At 43.5% G+C, this 23,245-nt stretch overlaps 1 protein-coding gene across 1 annotated transcript in view; it reads right to left on the minus strand.

Annotated features, from left to right (window-relative positions):
* Positions 1-3,694: 3,694 nt before the first annotated feature.
* FBXW8 (F-box and WD repeat domain containing 8) overlaps positions 3,695-23,245 on the minus strand; it is a 71,951-nt gene continuing 52,400 nt past the window's right edge. The window contains exons 8-11 of the mRNA XM_075012896.1: positions 16,886-17,013; positions 9,469-9,642; positions 6,872-6,988; positions 3,695-6,155 (exon numbers count right to left, since the gene is read on the minus strand). Coding sequence (XP_074868997.1) covers positions 6,011-6,155; positions 6,872-6,988; positions 9,469-9,642; positions 16,886-17,013 — 564 coding nt within the window. The 3' untranslated portion in view covers positions 3,695-6,010. The remainder of the gene's footprint in view (positions 6,156-6,871; positions 6,989-9,468; positions 9,643-16,885; positions 17,014-23,245) is intronic.

Here is a 23,245-nt window from a genome sequence, read left to right on the forward strand (position 1 = left end):
GCAAACTGAGAACCTCTTGTTGCTGATATTGTGAATATATTTCTTCCCTTGGACACCTGTTCCCAAGGTAGTCTTTGGTAAGCCGAATGAGGGGAAAAATACTATTTTCAGAAGCTCCAGGCTGCTTTTTAAAATACAGATTTCTGCAAAATACAGGGCACAAACAATTCAGGGGAGATCAGCAAAAATGCTCCTGTTCCACAAAGGGGCAGGGCAGCCCCCCTCTCGCACCTGCCAGTAAAACCATTATGCCAGCGCACAGGGCGTGGGTGTACCCCGGAGCTGGTTTACAGCATGTCTCTGCCTCAAGCAAGCACCCTAGGGCCCGGTTTTGTTTGGTTGCCTAGCAGAGATTTGCTCTTATTAAAGGGTGAGCCCATGCTATGCTGGGAATGGTGAAGATACTTGAAAGCTAGCAAGTTCTTAAGCCTGGACACTGCCAGTGAGGGAGGTTTCCTAGCGAAGGGACGTTCACTGTATGGGTGGGTCTACACTGGCCTAAATGGTTATGTTATGTTGCTCTGGGGTACAAAGAAGCCCCCCACCCTAGCTGTACATCCCCCCTTCCCAGTGATGCAGGTTGCACAGTCCCCACTGGCATTGTCACTGGAGGCGCTGCTGGAGGGTTGGATTTTACACCAGCTCTGCGCAGCATTTCTGATCTCCCCTGAATTGTCATCTTCCCCCACACCGTGGGGCTCACAGAAAGCACAGCACCCAAGGGGAGAAAGTCTTCAGTCTTAGCACTGCTGCTGTTAGGCTCTACCCTCTAGCCCTTGCTCAGCTACAAATTCCCTGGGCCTGTAATGGTCCATACCGGTCCCATCCTGCAATGCTGCCAGCCCAACCTCCATCTTTCCTCTCGCCAGCCCTGCTGCATGGCAGCTCTAACCCACGGTGTTAGCGCAAGGGATGAACAAGCTACACCTGCCAGTAATGCCTGGCCTTTACATAGGGCTGTGTAGCAGGGCTGCCAAGTGTCTGGGCTTCTCCTGGCGCCTCTGGTCAAAACGGGGTGCTGGCAACTCCGTCTGCCCCATTTTGGGATGGAGATGGGACAGGGCACCAGCAAACTCCCTATTTGGCTCAACCCAGCTCCTAGCAGTGGGGGCACTTCCCTCTGGCTCCTGGGCAAAGGGACGACAGGGGTGTAGGGAACCCATCATACATCGCCCTGGCCCTGTGCACCAGCTCTGCAGCTCCTGCTGGCCAGGAACTGCAACACAGGGACAAGTCAGCACTTCCAGGCAGTCCCCCAAGCTAAGTAACACCCAGATCCTACTCCCTGGACCCCCTTTTCACACCCACGCCCCTGCCTCAGCCCTGATCCCCCTCCCAGTCTCAAAAATCCTGCCGGCACCTGCACTCCACCCCCAGCCCTGCCCTGAGTCAACCTCCTGCAGCTCACGTGGCCGATAAGAGCCATCCAGGGCCTCCCTTTGTTACCTCCTCTCTTCTTTACCCTGTCCTTGCACCCCTCACAAATGGCTGGCCCTGAAGAGGGAGGCAGATGGGAGGGTAACAGCAGGGAAGGTGAGAGAGTAGCCCACTTTAGTAACACCTCAGCTCTTTGGCACGAAAAGCTGGCAAGAGGAGAAAAAATCCCACCTCTGTCCTCCTCTAACCCCACCCTCTCCCTGAGAAGAGTACTCAGCCCCAGGAGAAAGGCAAGGTCCCGTCAGGGAGCAGTCTTGCTTGCTGCCACTCACTTCCGTCTTGCAAGCTACATCCTGCCTGATAAAATGGGTCCCTGGGCTTTATTTATAGCCTGTGGTTATATTTTACAAAATGCCTGGGTGAGCGTGGAGGGAGGGAAAGGAATATACATAGGGCTGATCAACTTGGCAAAACCAACAAGAAGTCCTGGTGCACCTGATAGACTAACATATTTTGGAGCATAAGCTCTTGGGGGCAAAGACCCGCTTTGTGAGATGCATCTGATGAAGTGGATCTTTGCCCACAAAAGCTTATGCTCCAAAATAGCTGTTAAATCTATAAGGTGCCACAGGACTTCTCGTTGGTTTTGAAGATACAAACTAACTCGGCGACCTCTCTGCGACTTGGCAAATTACTTCAGCCTCCAGCTGCAGTTAAGGTGACCTCACCCCCAGAAGTAAAGTCCTTAGGGGTGTGGAAGGGTGGCCACCTGAGGAATAATTAATAAGGCTGGGGCTTTTTTGGTTAGAAGAGAAACCACTAAGAAGAGAGGGAACAAGAGGTCTACAGAATCATGGCCAGGGTGGAGAAAGTAAATAAGGAAAAGTTATTTCCTCCTCATAACACACGAATGGGCAGTGGGGTGTGTGCGTGCCAGCAAATGAAATGAATAGGCAGCAGATTTAAAACAAACAGGTGGAAGTAATTCTTCCCACGAGGTGCAGTTGACCTGTGAAACGCCTTGCCTGAGGGTGCTGTGGAGGTCAAAATCGTAACAGGGTTCAGAAAAGAACCAGGTAAGTTGATGGTCCATCAACAGCTGCTAGCTGGGATGGTGCCCCTAGCCCCTGCCTGCCAGAGCTGGGAATGGCCAACGGAGGAGGGGTCATTTGATGATTATCTGGACCTTCCCTCTGGAGCCCCAGACTGTCAGAAGACTTGCTGCTGGGCTAGATGCACATGACTCAATGCACGTATGTAGACAGAGGGAGGGCAAGGGAGGAACAAGCCAACTGACGGAGCTACTGCCAGCTGGACAGCCCGTTAACGACAGCAAGGGGAGCATGCTATTTTGGCTCGGTAGTGGGGCTATCCACGGTAAGTCTGCAGCATTTTAAATGTGGACATCGCTCGAGTGAGTGGAAGGCAAGAGGTGAGGGTGCTTGTGCGGAGCGACACGAAGAGAGGGGCAACCACAGCGCTGTCCCTGGAAGGAAAGATGCAGGGTGGAGCACTGACTGCCACGTACGGTGGGTGGAGCGCAGCAGCTGCATGTCCTACATGAGAACATGAACATTTCCCTAGTAGAGCCGAGCAAACCTGGTAGAAGTGAAGTGCAATTGTGGAGTCAGACAGTTACAAAAACACAGCAAAGCCTGAAGACGCTTGGAAAGGGGCTGTAATCCTGTTACAGCGCAGGGCAAAATCTGGCCGAGTACTGGTGTTCTCCTGGCTGGGAAGCAGATGCAGCAGCCGAGTGCAAAGCTGCAGTGGTGACTGACGTCTATACTGTGGCTGGTGCTTTGCAGGCAGGCAGACTTCCAGTGAGGGAGCCCGGATTCACGCCCAGGGAGGGTTAGCACTGTGCACGGAGAAAACAACAACGAGCCCCTCCCCACACACAGGATGACAGCTGCTATGGGGCAGCTCCACAGAGAGACCAGAGCTGGGGTGGAGCACAGTCCCAGTTCCAGGCCCACTGCTCTCCCCACAGGACAAGACAGGTGGAGGGGAGCCGAGGGTGCAACTATTAGCATTGGAGACCATTTCTGGCAATGACAATTCAGACCAACTGTATTGCAAGGGGGAGATGTGGGATATTCAAGGTGTGGCTGTGTAGAGCCACATGTTCAGGAGCTTCTGGACAGCCTGACAATTCTTCACAACACACACTCTATCAAAATTTACTCTGCAGTTTCTCTTTCACAGCAACCCCTTCAGTCTCTTAAAGAACAATAAAGGGAGACAAAATAAAAACAATTAGATGAGGCAAGGAAGGAATGTGCAATCGTCACGATGGATTCCAGGAGAAGCTGGGACAATGTGCAAGAGGCTTTGGCTACCAACCAAAGGGAGGGACACTGTTGTATAGGATCAAGGAGGCAAGGTTAACGAGTGGCCTAGTGACTCAGAGCCTGGCACAAGGCTGAGCAAAGGTTTACTGGGCACAAAAATCATTGTATTGTATGGAGGACAGAGACACAGAGGTGGGATATCTGGCCACCCTTGCATGTTCACAGTAGATTAAAGAGAGGGACATTTTGGACCAGATAATGAAATGCCTAGTTAGAGCAAGAACGTCTCCAGTGGATTTCTACTACAGGTTGAACCTCTCTGATCCAGAATGCTCTCCTCCGGCAACATCCGTAATCCAGCTTGATTTTAGTTAGCTGGACAGCCACTTACCATGGGTGTGGCCAAGTTTCCCGTGATCCCATAATGTTTGTTCCTAGCCACCAGTCCTGGTTCTCAGTGTTCTGTGCTGTTATTTAGCTGTAATTTACCCCAAATGTCTTCTGAGAGCCCAGTAAGCAGTGAAAATGGTAATGCTGCTAGCCAATGGTCTGTCAAATTCTCTAGTCAAACAATGGTCAAGTCCCAAGGCTGCCAGATTAGGAGGTTCAACCTGTACATGCCTGAATGAAACCAGAGGCCCAGGCTGTAAACCACAGAGCAATAGGAGGGAAGTTGGCCTCTCCAGAATGGAAATGATTGATAAACTATGCTGCAGAGATCAGAAATACCAAAGGCTTCTTGGAAACACAAAATGTATTTTATTGCATAGTCAACTTGGTTGAGTTTTGTCTACACATTTCCATTAATGTGCTGTGTTAAAGAAAGGTAACAGGGTTGTCACAACCCAACAACGTGTAAAAATGTGCCTGGGGGTCATGGAAAACACCACCAGACAAATACAATAAATAATTGTAAATGATTTCTTTTTTCGGGCTGGAAAAATTACCCTGGGACTATTTTCAGTATCCAGGGTGGTTAATTTAATGAAGAGGCAGCCCACTTCACAAACAGACTTCCTAGGACACTCGTAACATAAAATTGTGTCAATTTAATTAAAGGTGTAATTTTAAACCCATTGAGTTAAACCACTGAAAACATGTAGATAATCTGAATCCACTTTAAACCTGATTCCTGTTAGTTTAGCATGCACTGAAAAAAATACAGGTACAACCTACACCAACAACCCACCAGTTTTAAACTGATGGAAGTTAAACATGCAGGATTTGGCACCAGCTTAGCCAAATGAGTTTTACCCCACCAGCTTAGCCAAATGAGTTTTGCCCCACATTTAGTTAATCCAGTGCAGCCTCTGGCTCTGGACAAGGCCTTAGCTCTACTCTTCTTGTTGAGGGTCAGACCCAGCCTTCCTTGAGCATGTACAATTCTCAAAGGGAACAACATGAGCTAATCACAATTGCCAGGGTGCAAGACAGAACCTGCATAACCATCTACCTTGGCAGTTATGTTCTCTCTACTTTGCTGAATGGGCATGATCAGCCTCAAGTGTCACGTTACCTAAGAAGGTAAATCTGGAATGAGAACAACTTCAGAGACAGTGAAGGGATGCTGCTGAATTTCAAGGCGCTGCAGAGAGCAGGCAAATGACATCTGTGTGCAAGGCATTAGCCCACCCAAAAACCTGCAAGGAAGGAAGTCCTTTTGGAAATTTTTAGTATACAGATTAAAAACTGTATTTCAAAGTAATCGCCAGGTGCATGGCAAGCTTTGTTCCCAACCTGCTCCAGCATGGATGAGAGCGAGCTGCCCCCTAAGAAGAGCATATTGTGCTTGGTTCAGTTGCAGATCACTGGACATGCTCTGCAGCACATGCAGGTTGTGACTCTCCAGCAGGCCTTCTCCCAGTTCCAGTTTCTTTTGCTCAAGAAAGCAAAGCATCTGCATGTGTTTGTGCTCTTCTGCACCCTTGTCACCCTGTCGAGAAAGTAGCCATTCTTTCTCCCTCTGTCACTCAGGGCTCTCCTTTCCGCCCCCCACCATCACTCACAAATTTGCCAAGAGGATGAGGTCACCACTCTTTTCACTATGAGCAGTGAGAATGGGCCGTTTCCTCTGGCTTCAGTCTCCCACTCATTCTTCAACTTCCGTTGACCAGAAAGCAAAATGTAAAGGTCATTTTGGATCATCAGTATATTCCAGTGATAGTTTTAGCGGCAGCCTCAGAATCTGCTCTTGCAGATACCTTCAGTTTTCAGCAAGAACTCAGCTCATTAAATAGGCTGTGACAAATCAACACAATCTTTAGTAACCATCTTTTGTGATTCGCAGTCTCCTTTCTGCTCCATGATGGCTGGTTAGGGTCTGGGTCACAAAACCATTCCTAAATGTTGTCGTAGGGGACAGTAAGGCCAATGTTGTAGTTGTAACCAGTCACTTCATCGTAGGAAGAACGACAAATAGGAAGGACACTCTCTTGAGTCAACTGGTCCACTGAGAATTCATAAGCATAGATGATTCCTCGATGCCTGGGCCAAAAAAATATACACAATGTACCATTTCTAACAGTGCTAGAAAGAAAGTCAGATCTTTACCAACATCTGAGAAATCTAGTATCCTGCTTGCAGAAGCAGCCAACATTGGTTGCTTTAAGAAAGCAAATAAGGTCTCAATACACCATGAACATTTGTGCAATATTTTAGGTAAAAGGAAATCCCTTCCTAACACCCAAAATGTTCATTGTATGCCCTTCGAGACGAGATTTGATTCACTTACTTTAGCAATGCATGGATGTAACTGTTACCTGCCCTAAAACGATCTAATCTGATGCAGGGACAGGGAAAATCAGTATATTACAGCTTGGTACTTGGAATCAGAAAGGGAAAGTGAACTGATCTGAAAAAATACCAAGACTTTAGTTTAGGCTTCAGCATTGTCTCTTCCTGAGCTAATGCCACCAACTAACATTTAAAGGAAGACAAGGAGCATGTTCCCTGTGCTGCTTCAGTGGCCTGTGTGTTCTCCTACAGAAGAGGCGACTTCTGAGTTCAGAGAGAAAGAAAGAGCACTTTCTTCAAGGGTCTTGGGAAACCCTGATCTGCTTTTAAACATTGCACATCTATCTGGTTACTGGTTTTGCATCAAAACCTGGGTGGGTTTTAACTGACATTTTCACAAGCGTCTCTGCTTCTCTAAGACGGGGTAAAGTGCAGAAAGTTCTGTCCTCCCAGACTAGTTCACTCACCTACGATGAGCTGTCAGGTCATCATCCATGATGCTGGCACCCCGGGGGTTCTTCTCATCTGGGATGTTTGCTGTGATGAGGCTGTGAGTATTGAACCAGATATGACGGACTGGGTGTCTGGAAAATAAACAGCAGAAATGGGGGAGAGAACCCACTTACACCCGGGTCAGACAACTAATGACCTAATCGGAACACAGGAATTGTTATAGCAAGTTAGCCAATGATCCACCTGACTTAGCACACTGTCTTTACTCACAGGCTGAGATCCTAGACTGTCATTTCTCCGGGCAGTGCAGTAGGACATCAGAGTTACAAACACCTCATGAATGGTGGGTATTTGTAATGCTGAGCAAACACCGTGGTTGTTCTTTCTCAAGTTTACAAATGAACATTGTCCGAGTACAGCTTTGAAATTTTACTGTGCAGAAGGAAATTTCTGCTTTCCTTTTATTTTTCTTAACTTATATTTGACACGGTATTGCACTATACTTGCTGATAGGGGTTTTTTTTTTGTTTTTTTTTTGGTGGCGGGTGGGGGGGGGGATCTCAGCTGATGCCTAATGGTTATTTCAGGTTCCAAATGAGGTGTGGATGAGCGGTCAGTTTGCAAATCTGGTGTTAACTTGAGAGTCTATGCTGTACCTATTTAAATAACAAAATGATGCTTTTAGCACCATCTAGTGGAGTATTGCTAGAATGCAGATGGAACTGGGACCACATCCCAGGAACTGCTGCGAGGTATCACATATGCTCATCGTCTCTGTGAATACACTAACATCCAAGTTAACTGGATCTACACGCCTCAGGTGGAACTGTGAGTTGTGAACGTTTCAGACCTTCACTGCATGACACAAAGCTGAAGTGTTCTTCCCATCCTTCACTCATGAATAGTTTAAATATTGACCTCAGAGCTCCTGGTTTCAAGGCAGGATTCTTTCAGTATGAGACACTCCCAGAAGATGATGAAATAGCTTATCTCATCGGCCTGCTTACATCATCTGTCATCCCCCAAACAAACAAATCACCTCCTCTGCTTCCCCATCCCTGGTTGTGGGTTATGGACACAGACACCTGATAATGTGTCTCCTTTCAGTGAAGGCCTCCAGGTGCTATTTATTCAGATTATCTATTTTTGGCTCACCTACAGGTTAATAATTGTATAACTGCTAATTCTAATGACTTCAGTCAGAGGCTGTTTCCTCTTCCACCCTTAACACTCATCACATACCAATTGCCCTCTTCTCTGCCATGCTCATTAAGTATTGACTTGGAAGATAATCAATGCAATAATGTCCCTAATGCAACAGCTGCATCAACGGAACTTAACTCATGGGTCAAAAGAGAAGGAAACCACTTGATATCAATCAATGACCTGACTTGACTTCACCCGACAGTAAATACCTTGTCTCATCCACCTGGGCCCTTGGGAAAGAGTCATTAAAATTAGGACATATCTCTTCATTTTATCAAGAGATAACAGGAGTATATCACTCCCAGTGTTACTAAGGGCTAAACTCTATGATCTTCGCTTGGGCAGAACTGAAATTGAATGTAAATTTTGCCTGAATAAGAACCATCTAAGGAAATGGTTAAGACTTGGCCCATGAAAATAAAGTTTCTTTCTTCACTTCCAAGATATTATTCAAGCATTGTGTACTTTGAGGACAAATAGCTGTAGCTATGTCAGCCTACTGGTGCAGAAGCATCAGATTTGGCACTCTGAGGTCTGCATTTTAAAGGGATGTGAACGTGTTGGAGCAGGGTGTGTGTATGCTTGAAATTAGAATAATCTCTGTAGTCTAATTTTTTTTTTAATTTTAAATTCTAAAGTCTACTTTTTCTTTTTTCTTTTTTTTTTTAATTCTAAAGTTGTTTTTTTTTTATTGAAGTCCTCCCTTTTGACCATCGGAGGCGCTGAGTAAACAGATAACACAAGAATAAAACTGGCAAGCCAAAACTGCCTGAAAATCAGGATTTGTATAGTGAGAGATTTCACTAAAGTGAAGACAAATGAAATTTAACCAAAATTCAACACCCCACACACCAGTATATGATACTCTCCTACGCACCCTGCACCAACCCTGACAAAAATATTTCCCTTTGGTAGTGTTTTCAAGCAATACATGGCAACATTGTCCTATGGAAGGGAAGCAAATGAAATTAACAATTGTCTAATCTGAGAAAAATGCAAAAAAATAAACCACCAAAAATAAATCAGATTAACAAAATTACCGTCACTGCAGAAATGATGTGTTAGAAGAAACTTATTAAAAGGACCTTGGTCTATTTAGCATTTTTGTTTTGTTAGTGCTCCTTTAAATTAAATGAGCAACAACTCCCATGAAAATTATGGCAGAACACGCTCGCTCGCTCGCTCACACCCACCGCCATCTGGAACCTTCTTTAATCGAAGAGTCCAACTGAACAGACCACAGATTCCACTAGAGACTGAAAACTAACAACTATTGTACTGTCTTCAGCAACTTTAGGCATAGGATGTTCAGGACCAAAGTGACAACATGCCAGCTCAGTCATTCCTAGTGCCCACTGGATCTGGTAATGCTCTGGCAGCAAACCCTTTGAGCAGCTGAAGTTACCTGGCGTGCATTTCCCAGAGCTTGGTGCCCATCCTCTGATCCCACACGCAGACCAGACCCTCCTCTCCTCCACTGACAATCTTCCAGTCATCCATCTGTACAGCAGACACTCCTAAATGGTGGGCATAGAGTGAGCACAAAGATTTGCTTCTGCGGAGGTCAAATACCCTGACCCTGAACAAATGGAAATAAGAACAGATAGAGGCAGCTGTTAACACTCCAATCTCCAGCTCCTGAGAATTCAAACACTGTTTGGATTATATTAGGGCATTGATTACAGTTGCATTACACTTACAAAACACCAGAATACTTTTAAAGCGTCTGCAATTCATTGGTAAAGGCAGAAACCCAATAAAAAAAAAACATCTGCAACTAAAAAGCTATCAGCAATCCGACTGCTCTATTGGTTAGATGCCATCTGAGGCCATGTCTACACTACAGGCACTATGTTTCGTAGCTGTGCCACAGTAACTCGAGTTCTAAGAATTTCCGCCCAGCAGATCGTTCCTTTGTCTTGTGAACTGCTTACAGTGCAGTGAGTAATAAACGACAATCTAGCTGCGGAATTGCTATGGCACCTGTCTCCTTAGTTTCTAAGCACTATCCGTAAAAACCTCAGGACAATACCAAAGATGCAGTTAAGGGACAAGGAACCAAATATGACATCAAAGAGGAAAAAATCAAGGGACTCTTTGGCTAAGATGCACAAGAGCTGACATTAACTCTGAATAAAGCCACCCACAAGCATCCAAACAGATGCCTTTTTTAAGTTTCTTTGGCCTAGATTATAAAAAACAACTAGTGACGGGGGCTGTCCATCTTCAGACACTTTAAAAAAAAAAAATCCCGATTTTCAGCAAGTTCCTAATACTCTTTAATTTAGCAAGTCAGAAATCAAACCGCACTCCGAGCAGCAAAGTCCTGGATGAACAGCTGAGATTGCAACTGCTGGAGCAATTAACCAAAATAGTCTGTATTGTCTATTGAAGGCATACCCACAGCCATTATTCTTTAAAGTTTCTATTCCCATCAGCATGAGCAAAAAAAGTCTGCCTACAATATTTCATTCCAAGTTTGGTCTTCTTCAGTATCCTGTCCTATGTTATCACTACAAGAACTTTAAATGTGTGGGAAGGGCTGAGAAGATCTATATTATTCTTTTTTACCAGATACACACACACACTTTTGCCAGTGGCCAATTCCGATCTTACAACAATTTCACACAGATGCAAACTCTCGCTCCTATTTTATAATAATACTAATGAGATCAGAATTAAGACCACTAATATTTTTTTTCCCTCAAAAAGACCAGGTGGGTGAGGTAATATCTTTATTTGGATGTTTTATTTTATCTCATCCACCTTGTGTGTAATATCCTGGGATCAACATAGCTACAACAACATTGCACACAATATTTTTACGAGTCAATCTCTATGCTAAAGCTCCTTATTACTAAGGGACCATTAAGATCCTAGTGGTCTCCAAATAGATTGTGAAACTGAAAAAAATTAGTTCTATTAATTTATGTTTGGCTATGATCACATATGACTGGAAAGAAAATTCTGTTTTTATACTAGGGCCCCAATTCAGGAAAATTAAGGACAAGTTTAGGTGCATTTTTGAATAATAATGTTCTCCTGAATCAAGAACTTGAGATACATAATGATTGGGTAGAAGAGAGAAAAGTTTCAAACCCATCTAAGAGCAAAAAGTACCCATTAGAGAGGGAGAAACATCTATGAACTCTCATTTTGAGATAAAGAAAGGAGTTCATCAGTCACTTCTTTCCTTATTTACATAGACAATGAGAATGGATGTCTTTGTGCATGGTAAGGATCACTTATACCAATTAAAATCTGTCTCAGAGCTCAGATGAATACAAATCTATATCACTGCCTGATATGCCTAAGAAATCATGCTGTGCTAAAAGCCCGAATGCAGTAAAAAAGGGGAGTCTCTTTTTTAAAAAACTTAGTATTAAGATAATATGATAAATGTCAGAAATGGAACAATCCAGCATACTAAAGTCCAAATTGTATTATGTTCATTATTCATGGCGTGATCCTTGTGCTTTTCCAAGAAGCCCTCCCTTTTCCCCTGTTCTAATGAAAACCACACCATAGGAGTTTGCAAATAACTCTATTCCAACAATTAAAACAAAAGGTGACAGAACCATCCAAAGACTCCAACAGGGTAGCATCCATCTGACAGGCAGAAAAACATGTTGGAACAGAGACGGGAGTACACTGAGGATGGTTCTGTTGCAACACCTATGGCTTAACTCATCAGAACACTTCCAGACAGAACAAAAAGCACTCCTGGCTTTCTCCCACTTCAGCAGCGAGAAAGGAGTCTCTGGTGTGTATTAGAACATTGGGTAAGGATATAATATTGCTGAACCTCTCTTATGCACAGCACTCTCCCCATCTTTGGCTGCAAGTGCCTTCTATAATAATGAAAGTTTCCCTATTAGTAAGCACGGTTGGAAATGAAACTGCCTCCATCCCAGTTGATACATCAGCAAGGGTCCAGCTTTCAGGCACATTTCCATCCTGCGAGCCCAAGGAAAACTAAAAAGAACAGTTGAACTGTTTACAAGCATCAGAGGGGTCACTGTGTTAGTCTGTATCCGCAAAAACAAGGAGAAGTCCTGTGGCACGGCATGGTGTACACTAACAGATATATGGTGTACATGGTGCACACTAACAGATATACTGGAGCATAAGCTTTGTGGGCAAAGACCCGCTTCGTCAGACACATCTGAGGAAGTGGGACTTTGTCCACAACAATTTATGCTGTAATATATGTTAGCCTATATGGTGCCACTGGACTTTGTGCTGGGTTTTTTGAATTGTTTGTGTTTGTTTTAAAAATAAAAGGCCTTTTACACACCTGAGATGAAGCTCCAAATAACTGGTGCCTCAGTTATCACAGAGGCTGCCATTCCCCTCTACGCTCTGCCGTGACAGTTATGCTCAGTGGGAACGCCTCAGTTCTCTACTAGTCCAAATGAGGAGCAAGCCTTTGCCTCTGTTATTTGATTGCTCCAGAAATAAATCTAGCCAGGTTCAGGGGTAGATGTAAACCACTATATTCTCAGCCAGCTTTCCCACAATGGCAGGAACCTGATTCCCCAACAGACAGATTTCCAATGTTCACACAGCAATATTGTCAATCTATCCAACTACACACTCAGCCCAGTAGAAGAGTCTGTCCTATCACAGGGATTCTCTTTTTACCCCACCACCCACACAAACATGATGCAGTTCTGAAGGGACCTAGAAGCCTATTTTTTCCACCTCCGACTCCAGGAATACCTTCAATATGACACTGAGCAGAGCACTGACCCACAGACACCCTCCCACCAACAAGAAGAAGAATTTTGCACGGACTCCTCCTGATGGTCAAAGTGACAGACTGGACCTGTACACAGAGTGCTTCCGCCAACACGCACAGGCTGAAATTGTGGAAAAGCAGCACTGTTTGCCCCATAACTGCAGCCGTGCAGAACGCAATGCCATCCACAGCCTCAGAGACAGCTCTGACATTATAATCAAAGAGGCTGACAAAGGCGGTGCTGTTGTCATCATGAATAGGACAGACTACCAAAAGGAGGCTATGAGGCAACCCTCCAACACCACATTCTACAGGCTACTATCCTCTGATCCCACTGAGGAGTACCTAGAGAAACTACACCATCTGCTCAAGATACTCCCTACAAAGCACAGGAACATACACACCCCTAGAGCCCCAACCAGTGCTACTAACCAAGATCCATAAACCTGGAAATCCTGGATGCCCCATCATCTCAGGCATTGGCACTCTCGCCGCAGGACTGTCTGGCTATGTAAGCTCTCTACTAAGACCAGCACTCCTAGTTATCTTCAAGACACCACCGACTTCCTGAGGAAACTACATTGCATTGGTGATCTTCCTGAAAACGCCATCTGGCCACCCTGGATGTAAAGGCCCTTTACATCAACATCCCACACGAAGATGGACTACAAGCTGTCAGGAACAGTATTGCTGATGAGGCCAAGGCACAAATGGTGATGGAGCTTTGTGACTTTGTCCTCACCCACAACTATTTTAGATATGGGGACAATTTATACCTTCCAATCAGGGGCACCACACAGCATGCCAACATTTTTATAGCTAGCCTGGAACAACGCTTCCTCAACCTACGCTTCCTGGAACAATGTCTCCTAGCACCCCTCCTCTGCTTGCTCGACACTGATGACATCTTCATCATTTGGACCCCTGAGAAGGAGGCTCTGGAAGAGTTCCACTGTGATTTCAATAGTTTCCACCCCACCATTAACCTCAGCCTGGACCAGTCCATATAAGAGATCCACTTCCTGGACACTACAGTGCTAATAAGAGATGGTCGCATAAACACCACCCTAAACCGGAAACCTACTGACCACTATGCTTACCTACATGCCTCCAGTTTCTACGTGGGGCACACCACAATCCTCTGTTTACAGCCAAGCACTTAAGTACAACCACATTTGCTCCAGTCCCTCAGACAGTCACTTACAACACCCTTACCAAGCATTCCTAAATCTACAATACCCACCTGAGGAAGTGAGGAAACAGATTGACAGAGCCAGACATGTACCTAGAAGCCACCTGCTATAACACAGGCCCAACAAGGAAAACAACAGAACACCACTGGCCATCACCTACAGCCCCCAGTTAAAATCAATCCAGCACACCCTCTGATCTACAGCCCATTCTGGCCAATGATCCCTCAACCTCACAGACCCTGGGAGTAAGGCCAGTCCTCACCTGCAGACAGCCCACCAACCTGAAGAGAATTGTCACCAGCAATTACACACAACGCCACAGTAACTCTAACTTCAAGAACCAATCCCTGTAACAAACCTCAGTTCTAACTCTGCCCACATATCTACATCTGTGATGCCATCACAGGATCTAACATCAGCCACGCCATCAGGAGTTTATTCACCTGCACACTTACTAATCTGATATATGCCATCACATGCCAGCAATGCCCCTCTACCATATACATTGGCCAAACTGGACAGACTCTATGTAAAAGTATAAATGGACACAAATCAAATATCAGGAACAGTAACAGAGGAGAATACTTCAATTTCCCTAGACACTCAGTAGCAGATTTAAAATTAGCCATCCTGCAACAAAAACACTTCCAAAGCAAACTGCAAAGAGAAACTGCAGAGCTACAATTCATTTGCAAATTTGACACCATCCATTTTGGATTGAACAAAGACTGGGAATGGCTGGCCAGCTACAAAAACAGTTTCCCCTCTCTTGGGGTTCACACCTCCACATCAGCAGCTGGAAGTGGGCCACATCCTCCCTGACTGACTTCATTAACTCTCGCCTTCCTCTTGATTGGTACTCCCTTCTCTTCATGTGCCTCTATATTTATACCCGCCTCTGGAATTTCACTCTAATGCATGTGACGAAGTGGGCCTTTGCCCATGAAAGCTTATGATCCAATATACCTGTTAGTCTATAAAGTGCCACGGGACTCCTCGTTGTTTTGGCAGACACAGATTAACACGGCTACCCCTCTGGTACTTTCCCGATGTTATCCACCATTTTAGGTACCCTCACGGAAGGCAAGGTAGCTGCTGTTGAGTGTCACAATACGTGCTCCTCATGCTCATGATGGTATTTCGTTCTCGTTATTTGCTATGAAGTGCATCTAGACTGAGTCCTGTGACTCCTCCCAAAAGAATCGCTCCTTTCCTCAAAGGAAGGGAGATAGGATTTTTGGCTTTGTTTTTAACAGATGATGTTGAATAGATGATTTCCCCAATCCCATAACAATAAGGTCAAATTTTGGCCTCAAATCCCAAGGAAGGCCATTTTAACTCCAGCAGCAGATTTCTCCATTGGCCATTATTATTTAACATTCCTACTGTGAATGCTTCATTGAGAATACTTGTTCTGCAGCAGGAATCTGGGGATGTGAGGTCCACTTGATATGGATGGGGGTCCAACTAAGAAAAATTTATGCTGCTGCTAAAACCCTTTAAACACACCTTCAAAGTAATTTCACTGTGTTTTAGATGGAGGATGGTCTCTTTTCAGAGATCCTATTTAACTGCTAACCCTCTGGACTTCTGGTTTCCTGTTAGCTTAGCTCCAGCCCGGCCCCCATCCACAGACACCCGGGCTATAAAATTCAGAATGAAAAGCTTTACATATTCATATTCTGAGAGCAGAGGACTTCAGCATTTCCCCTCGTATAAGGGGAGTTGCTTTCAATTTCCTACATCAACAGGGATATCAAATTTGTCTGTGCTCTTCTGTTTCCACATAGACATATCGACGCACCATTAAACAAGAGAACAAAACCACAAACAGATTTTTTGGATTCACAGAACCCAGCCATACTGAGGAGAAATTATTACCTATTAATTTAAGAAAAACTTCTTAAGGATTCTGTTACCTACATCAAACTCAAGCTGCTTCTTTTCTTTGTTGATGAAGTAGGCAGTTTGCTTACATTGTCTCTTTGCAGAAAAGAAAAAAATTGTTTGACAAAATAATCATTTTTGCAAGCTGCTCCACTGGCAGGACAGAGGTCTGGGATTTGGCAATGGAAAGTATCCGCCTCACAATCTGATACCCACCACCGAACCAGACCACCACCTGCAGCCACATACCCAGCACTGAAGGGAGGAGGCAAGGAACGAGAGCCATTAAAGACTGGCCTTTTGCCATCCCACATCTCTTTGGTGCAGTGGAGTGACCCTGCAGATCACCAGCCAAAAAAGAAAACCTAAAAATTGGACTCAAAGGGTCTTTTTAAGCACTTTAATCCTTTCACACTGACTGTTCCCAGTGCGTCCGTTTCTGGCACCGCATACGATGCAGGGAAAAATCCAGCTCAGCAAGCCAAGGAGTTAAAGAGAAGCCTGTTAATCAGCTAAATAGAAGCTGGAATCTGTTCACATGGAAGTCTCTTTGCTGTCACCTGAGGGACTCTGCAGTGTTCTGAAATACACTCTTGACATCCTTTGGCAGGTGGACCCATCTCATCCTACATGATTCATCCCTTAGGTTATTTTTTTTAATATCAGAAAGTGAGCTTTTAAATGCCAAACTAATTTTGTGGGTGGGGGTCGGGGACAGGGAAGTGGAAGATATTCCAAGTGATCTCGCTGGGCTGTACAGCAACTGTGTCCACCAAATGGCTTAAAAAGAAAGCCTTTCCATTGTGCTTTCAGAAACAAAGTAAAACGGCAGCCACATCCAACTATTACCTAATACTTTGTTCCTGAAGTTCATGCACACTGTGCTCGCAGTATATGGGGGAGAACTTAACTCTCTCAGCTCCAGATACTGGCCAGCAGGAAATAAGGGACAGAAAGTTAACTGTAGCTCTAGATAAGGTATTGCTCTTGCTTGTACGTACCTCCTGTCTTTATTGCCTGAAACAAGCATCCATGGAGGACTATTCTGGAGGTTGACACATGTGAAGTCACCCAACGAGCTGCCTAGCTTTGTTAAACACTGACCTGTTTCCAGGTTGTAGAGAAGTATCTGGCAGAAGGAGGGAAAAAATACACAAGATGAAATATAACAGGGCCATGCTGAGTGCATTTTGCTGTAGCATAAACCAGAGCATTGTCATTACCGCTCAGATTTCATTAAATAAATGATTTACGGGCCTAGTTCTCAAACTTCTAGCATGTCATCAGGATACAGACACGCCTCTACTGAGGAGAGCAGCAATAAAATGCATACCAGTACGGCAGGCAAGCAGATTGGCACTGTAATAGACTATCATGAATTAGGGATAAGTAGCTTGAACACTAGACCAGGACAACCCTGGTGGAAAAGGTACAAATTCTGCCAGCCCAAAGGAAGCTACGCTGTGTTTGCTTGCTCCGGTCATACTGAATCCATATTGAAAAGTGGATCTGCTCATGAACAAACTCTGAATTGTATTTGAAATAGGACTGGAATCAAAGCAAAATGGTCTTAGAAAGGGTACCAGATAAAGAACTGTGAGAGAAAGATTCCATGAACTATGGCAAGGAGAACAACAGAGAAACATAATTTGTATTGATCTTATAGGAATGCAGAAAAGTCTTGCTTAGATGTTCAATTAGACAGATAAAAGGATCTTTCAACTAAAAAAAAAAAATCACAGTTTGGCAAGGGGGTTAATTTTTTTTTATTTTTAACCTACTACAATTAACTCACAAGGTCACTGCCGCAAAGAGTAGAAAAAGTAATTTTCCTATTTGTGTAAGTTCTGCATTTGAAAGCACTATGTTTAAAACCAGTTTGACCATTTTCCAGCCTGTCAGCTTCACCTGTTTAAGCAGGACTTTCCCAAAGCAAGAGCAGACCAAAAGTATGTTCAAAAACAGGACAATGCGATCACACCATAAAAATTGGCAAGGAGGCTGAGCAGACAGTGGAAAGCCTAAACATACATTTTAAAAAATTGTGACGTTAACTAGATTTCAAGCTTGTCCCATGTTAAAAAGCAAAAATTTACGTCCATTTAATTTTAAGGTTGCATAGTTAATATCAATCAAAATGAAAAAAAAAAACCCATGGGTTTCTATAGCAACATTAACAAGGTCATGTGGTACAGATGCAATATTTTCAAGTCCTATTTTTCCTGCTATAGCCCAGCGGTGGGCAATAATTTTTGATAGGAGACCCCTCCAAGACTGGTAAGTGGTCAAGGGCCACACTACTCTATGGAAGAGATGCAGAAGGGAGCTTGGGGTGGGGACTGGGGTGCTGGAGAGGGTGTGAGTAAAGGAGGGTGTTGTGATCCAGGACAGAGGGTTGGGAGACAGCAACTGGGATTGGTTATGGGTGCAGGAGAGGACTCTGACCTGGGGGAGGGGCACAGGGTTTGGGAAGAAATTGTGACTTGGGGGAAAGGGTTGCAGAGGATTTGTGTTGTGACTTGAGGGACAGGAGAGGCAGCATCTAGCTGGGAGGTACTTACTAGGCAGCAGCCCAGAAGGACTCTGAGGCAGCTACCCTGCCTGCTTCAGCCCCAGATAGCTCAAAACTGCTGCTCACTCCATATTGTTTTCTGCTCCAGACACACTGGAGGTCGGGGAAGGCTTTGCCCTCTGGTCCTCTCCCCAGCAAAATCTCTTGACTCCCATTAGCCAGAAACAGGCCAATGACAGGCGAGATTTTTTCTGCTAGGGGCAGGGCAATGCATGAAGCCTTCCCCACCCCAGGATCCAGAGCAGAGAGCTACACAGAGAAGGAAGCATCTTAACATCTGCTCTGTGCCTGAGCATCCCGTGGGGCGGTCCAGTGGCTTGGTGGGCTAGATCCAGCCTATGGGCTGTATCTTGCTCACCCCTGCTATACCCTGAGATTCTTAATAAATTTTACGTCATGGCTTAAAACAAACATGAAATATCCGGTATGTGCAACATAGGCAAGTTAGTTCTGTTGTATGAACCTTAATATTTGCATTATCTGATTTTCAAATTTCAACTGAGCAACCTTGAAATTGCATTACCAGTTTGTTTGTTTTTTTTAAAAAGGTAGGTCAGAAAAAGTTACCCATACCCAATGCAGATAAGTGTGTGGACAGCTTTCACTGGACTTTTAAGTTCACACCTGACCAAGAACTCCTCTCAATTTTCCCTCAAGGTAGTTTCTGCAAGGCTGAATTACAGCGGTAACACACCTCTTGTAATGGCTGTCTTTTGGCAACAGAAAGGTTTTTTTTTTTTCCCCCAACATTTAGAAAATGTGAGGAATGCAGCAAAAATTGATGAAAGATTAGTTTTTCCCACATTTCTTCTGTCCCTGCGAAGAAGGCAATCGTGTCTGTAGGATGGATTTTGCACAATACATCACTGCGATTTTTACAGATTTCCCTCATGCAAGCTGTCCTAGCAACAGCCAGTGTGCTTGATCCAACCCGTTTCCCCCTCAGGCCACGAGAAAAGAACATATATTAGGATGATGCTGTAAAAAGAAAAGGCTTCATCAGGCTTTACTAAATATATTAGCAGCAATTCAGTAAGCATCCATAAATGAATTCTCTTCAATAGTATGTTATGTTTATCATTACCCAACCAGACAACTCTGCCCCACAAATCTTGGTCCTGGACAGTTTCCTTTGTGAGAGTTATCCAAGTTTGTCTATTAACATCCATCAATATAGTACTGATGTACCATGTCTCAAAATTAAGCCATTTTTAGTGTGTGTTTTTCATCATCGCAGAACTCAAATATACCTGAAGAAATTTTACTCAGTTTTATAGAAGTAATTATCTTTTAAATAAAGACCAAGTAATGAAGATACCATCCCAAAAAGATTAATTCATTTGAAAATCAGAACCTGTGAAATGGATACAGTTTCATAGATATTTGGGGGACAAGAGGGTGATGTAATATCACCATCTTTCGTCTCAGGCTCTGGGACCAACACAGCTACAACAACAATGCAAACACCACTGAGATTTCACATAAATCACCAATGAAATGCACCTGTTTCTGAAGAAAGACAGAGCAATCCACTAGTGCACACTGCACGTAACTCAAGAGGAAAAGACATTCTGACCAAGGCACTGTGGCAAAACCATTAAAATTGCAGAAGAAACTAATGGCCATGCTTGGCACACCTGACTTCTGCTTTGAAGTCTCATTTGAAAAACAATAATCTCCACTGAATTCAGTTTATTTATCCTGAGCTGTCCCTGTCAAGAATCTTTCTTTCCAAAGAATCTAGACCATCCCTTTCTGGTTGCACGCATAGCCCCTGGAGACAAGACAGTGCCTCTTACTGTTCTCGAGGAACTATTAATTCACCTAGTAGATCTTAGCTCCAATCAAACCTGTCAACATAAAATTGGATCACAGTTTTCAGATATGTATCAATATGATCAGAATGCCCTCTATGAAAACTTGTTAATATGCAGGGATTTAAATATCTTGACCTTTTCTAAGCAAACACTGAACCCACGACTATTCTAAGTGCATGCCAAGTTTCATTTTCAAAAATCAAAACAATTTTCCAATTCTGTAGTAAGTGGGCAAAAAGGGATTTTTAAACTAACACATTCACTTTGTATGTACACTTGTGTAGTTTACAGTCTGCCAGATGCTTTAATCTTTTATGTATTAAAAACTATTAAAAAATGATTCAGGCTTCCCATAAGATGTCTGTCTCAATTTCCACTCTCTATCTTCCCTCCTCTTTTTAGAGATTTGTTTAGGTCGCGTACATGTTTTCTGCCTTTACTGGCTCTTTGTCTGCAAAAAGAAGCTCTTTGGTGGTGTTGGCACACATTTTCACCTCTTCCTTGTTCAGCATAAGATTTCAATTTTTTAAACCTACGCTTTTTGCTTTTACTGTCTACCAAGCTTCAAACCAGAATACAATTTTACACCTGAACTAAAATAGGGGCGTTATAACTGAAATGACAACACAATTTTGAAGTTGCTGTGACATTTCTGATGCACTCTGCTGTAATACCCTAAAGTAACTAGGATTTTCTCTATAAAGGCCAAAGATAAAGAATGAAAATATCTAATCAGTAGGGAGTTAAAATAAGGGTCTCCATGTTCAAGGGCAAACAAAACATAAGGTCTCTAGGAGGTTTATAATCTTATAATGCACACAGCAAATGGACTACCCTTTTAAAGATACTTATAAACCTATAATGGCTAGTGACGTAATGGGTAGAAATCTGGTAAAAGTGAGTGAACCAAGAGCTTTTAGGTGTGAAATGGGGTACCCAAAGGTAATATTTTAATGAGGTGCCCTCTTCTTCCAACAGCACTTTTGGGGCAAGGGGGTGAATGACATTACGTCTAAGCAGATACAATCCATATATATATTATATATGGATAAAACAAAACAAACCACAAAAAACAAACCAAACACCACAAAAATCAAAGTCTTTAGCTACTAACACTTTTCAGATTCAAAAGTTTAAGTTACTGGATAAAAAGCAAGTGATATTCCAGAATCTTAAATAATTCAGCAAGCCAGAAATATCCAAAGAGCACCTTTACCATTACATTTAGTTAAAGACCACAGAGATTAGAAAACACATTATCCATCTCAGAGGTGATTCTTTCCATGTTACAAGTCCCTTAACAACCTTTACCATCTCTCCCTTGCGCGCTCTCTCTCTCCCTTTTAATAAGGCTGAGCAAATGGGATTTCATTTTATCTGACTGCCACAGACTAGTGATATTAATTATTCATGCTCCTACTCTCTCTTTTGTTAAGGCACTGCATTAGACTAATTCCCTTTTTGTTGCAGGAGTCGGACGAGTCTCAGCCTGTGGCTACTGTTTTCAGCGAGATGCGCTGAGAAATAGGTTCGCAGACTTATTAGAAGGAATGAGGTCAGGTGGGAGAAAGAGAATGAAAAGCTTACTGCAGTTAGGAAACTTTACATCAGCAGGTGTGTGGCAATTTAAAAAAAAATGCAATCCAAGAATCTAACAGAGAGAATACCAAATTAACAGACAAAAATTTACAACTTCTGAAGCTAGACCAACTTCAGCTGTGAGCTTTGTTAGATCTCATAGCTTAGGAAGGTACAGCATGGCATAAATACTATGGATGAGACCCTTCCAAAAAACAAAACAAAAAACCACCACCACCCAGGTGCTGGAAAAAATGGTGCTGATGGAACTCTTCCATGCACATCCAATACCCCAGCATGGGGCTAGGGGGACTGTGCTGCTGAAGATGCCTTTTTTGGATGGAACATAAAACAAAGTCCCCAAGCACTTGTTATCAAAGAGCCTGCAGTACTTTTCACAAGAGCAGGGGTGTTCACCCCAGCAGCCTGGCTAAAGGCCAGCTCAAGCAATTGCATTCTGAAAAAGCGGGATTTGCTCTGTAGGGAGTTATGTTTTTCCTTCTTGCCCTAAGCTGTTGTGCTTTGTTGCCAGTAAGCAACTCGAGAGGTGGCCTCCTTTCAGTAATGGGTGAAATGCTCTTTATACATGTAACCGTAAATAATTAACAAATAAAATAATAAGGAAAACATATAACAATAGTCACCGTACTGAAATCATTAGCTTCTTCACTTTGGAATAACATCCTGGGCACACATGTTCCTGAAACATCTTACCTTTCCATTTATTTGAACAGACAGCTAAGAATAACACCACTTGGCAAATACAGACCTATCCTAAGATTTCGAAGTGCTTTAAACAAGACACAACATTACCCTTTTTTACAGTGTGAAACTGAGGACCAGAGAAAAATTACATGACTTGCCCAAAGTCATGAGAGGACTCTGCCAGTGTTGGAAATAAAATATGCATTATTTTCATTTCAGTTCTGTGGCCTATCTGCTAGATTATGTTGCACACGTTGCCTGTATATGCCAACCTTTGCTCAGCAATAAGGAGGATAATGGAATTGCTGGTCAGTCATGGCTTCCTTTAATAAAAGAACAGAACTTTTTAGGTTCTGGGCTATTTTTTTTTTTTTTTTTTTTAAATCTATGGATCAAGACACATTCAATCTACATACCATCTGGAACAGTGGATACAACTACCTCGCTTACGTTTTTCCAGATCTCATCAAATTAAGCTTAGCCTTTGCTGGATGCTACTGCAAGTTCTCAATTTTATTACTCAGAAGCATGTGAGAAAAATATAAAAAGTTTACAAGCTTTCAGGGGAGAGTTTCCTGGTGTAAACATAAACTGTTACACCGGCTACTGTAAATATAACACATAATACAGCAACACAGGAAATTTGACTATTAAGAAATGCAAGGTCAGCATATTGAGCCTGGTACACA

This window comes from Carettochelys insculpta, chromosome 18, assembly GCF_033958435.1.
Source record: "Carettochelys insculpta isolate YL-2023 chromosome 18, ASM3395843v1, whole genome shotgun sequence".
Lineage (NCBI taxonomy): Eukaryota > Metazoa > Chordata > Testudines > Carettochelyidae > Carettochelys > Carettochelys insculpta.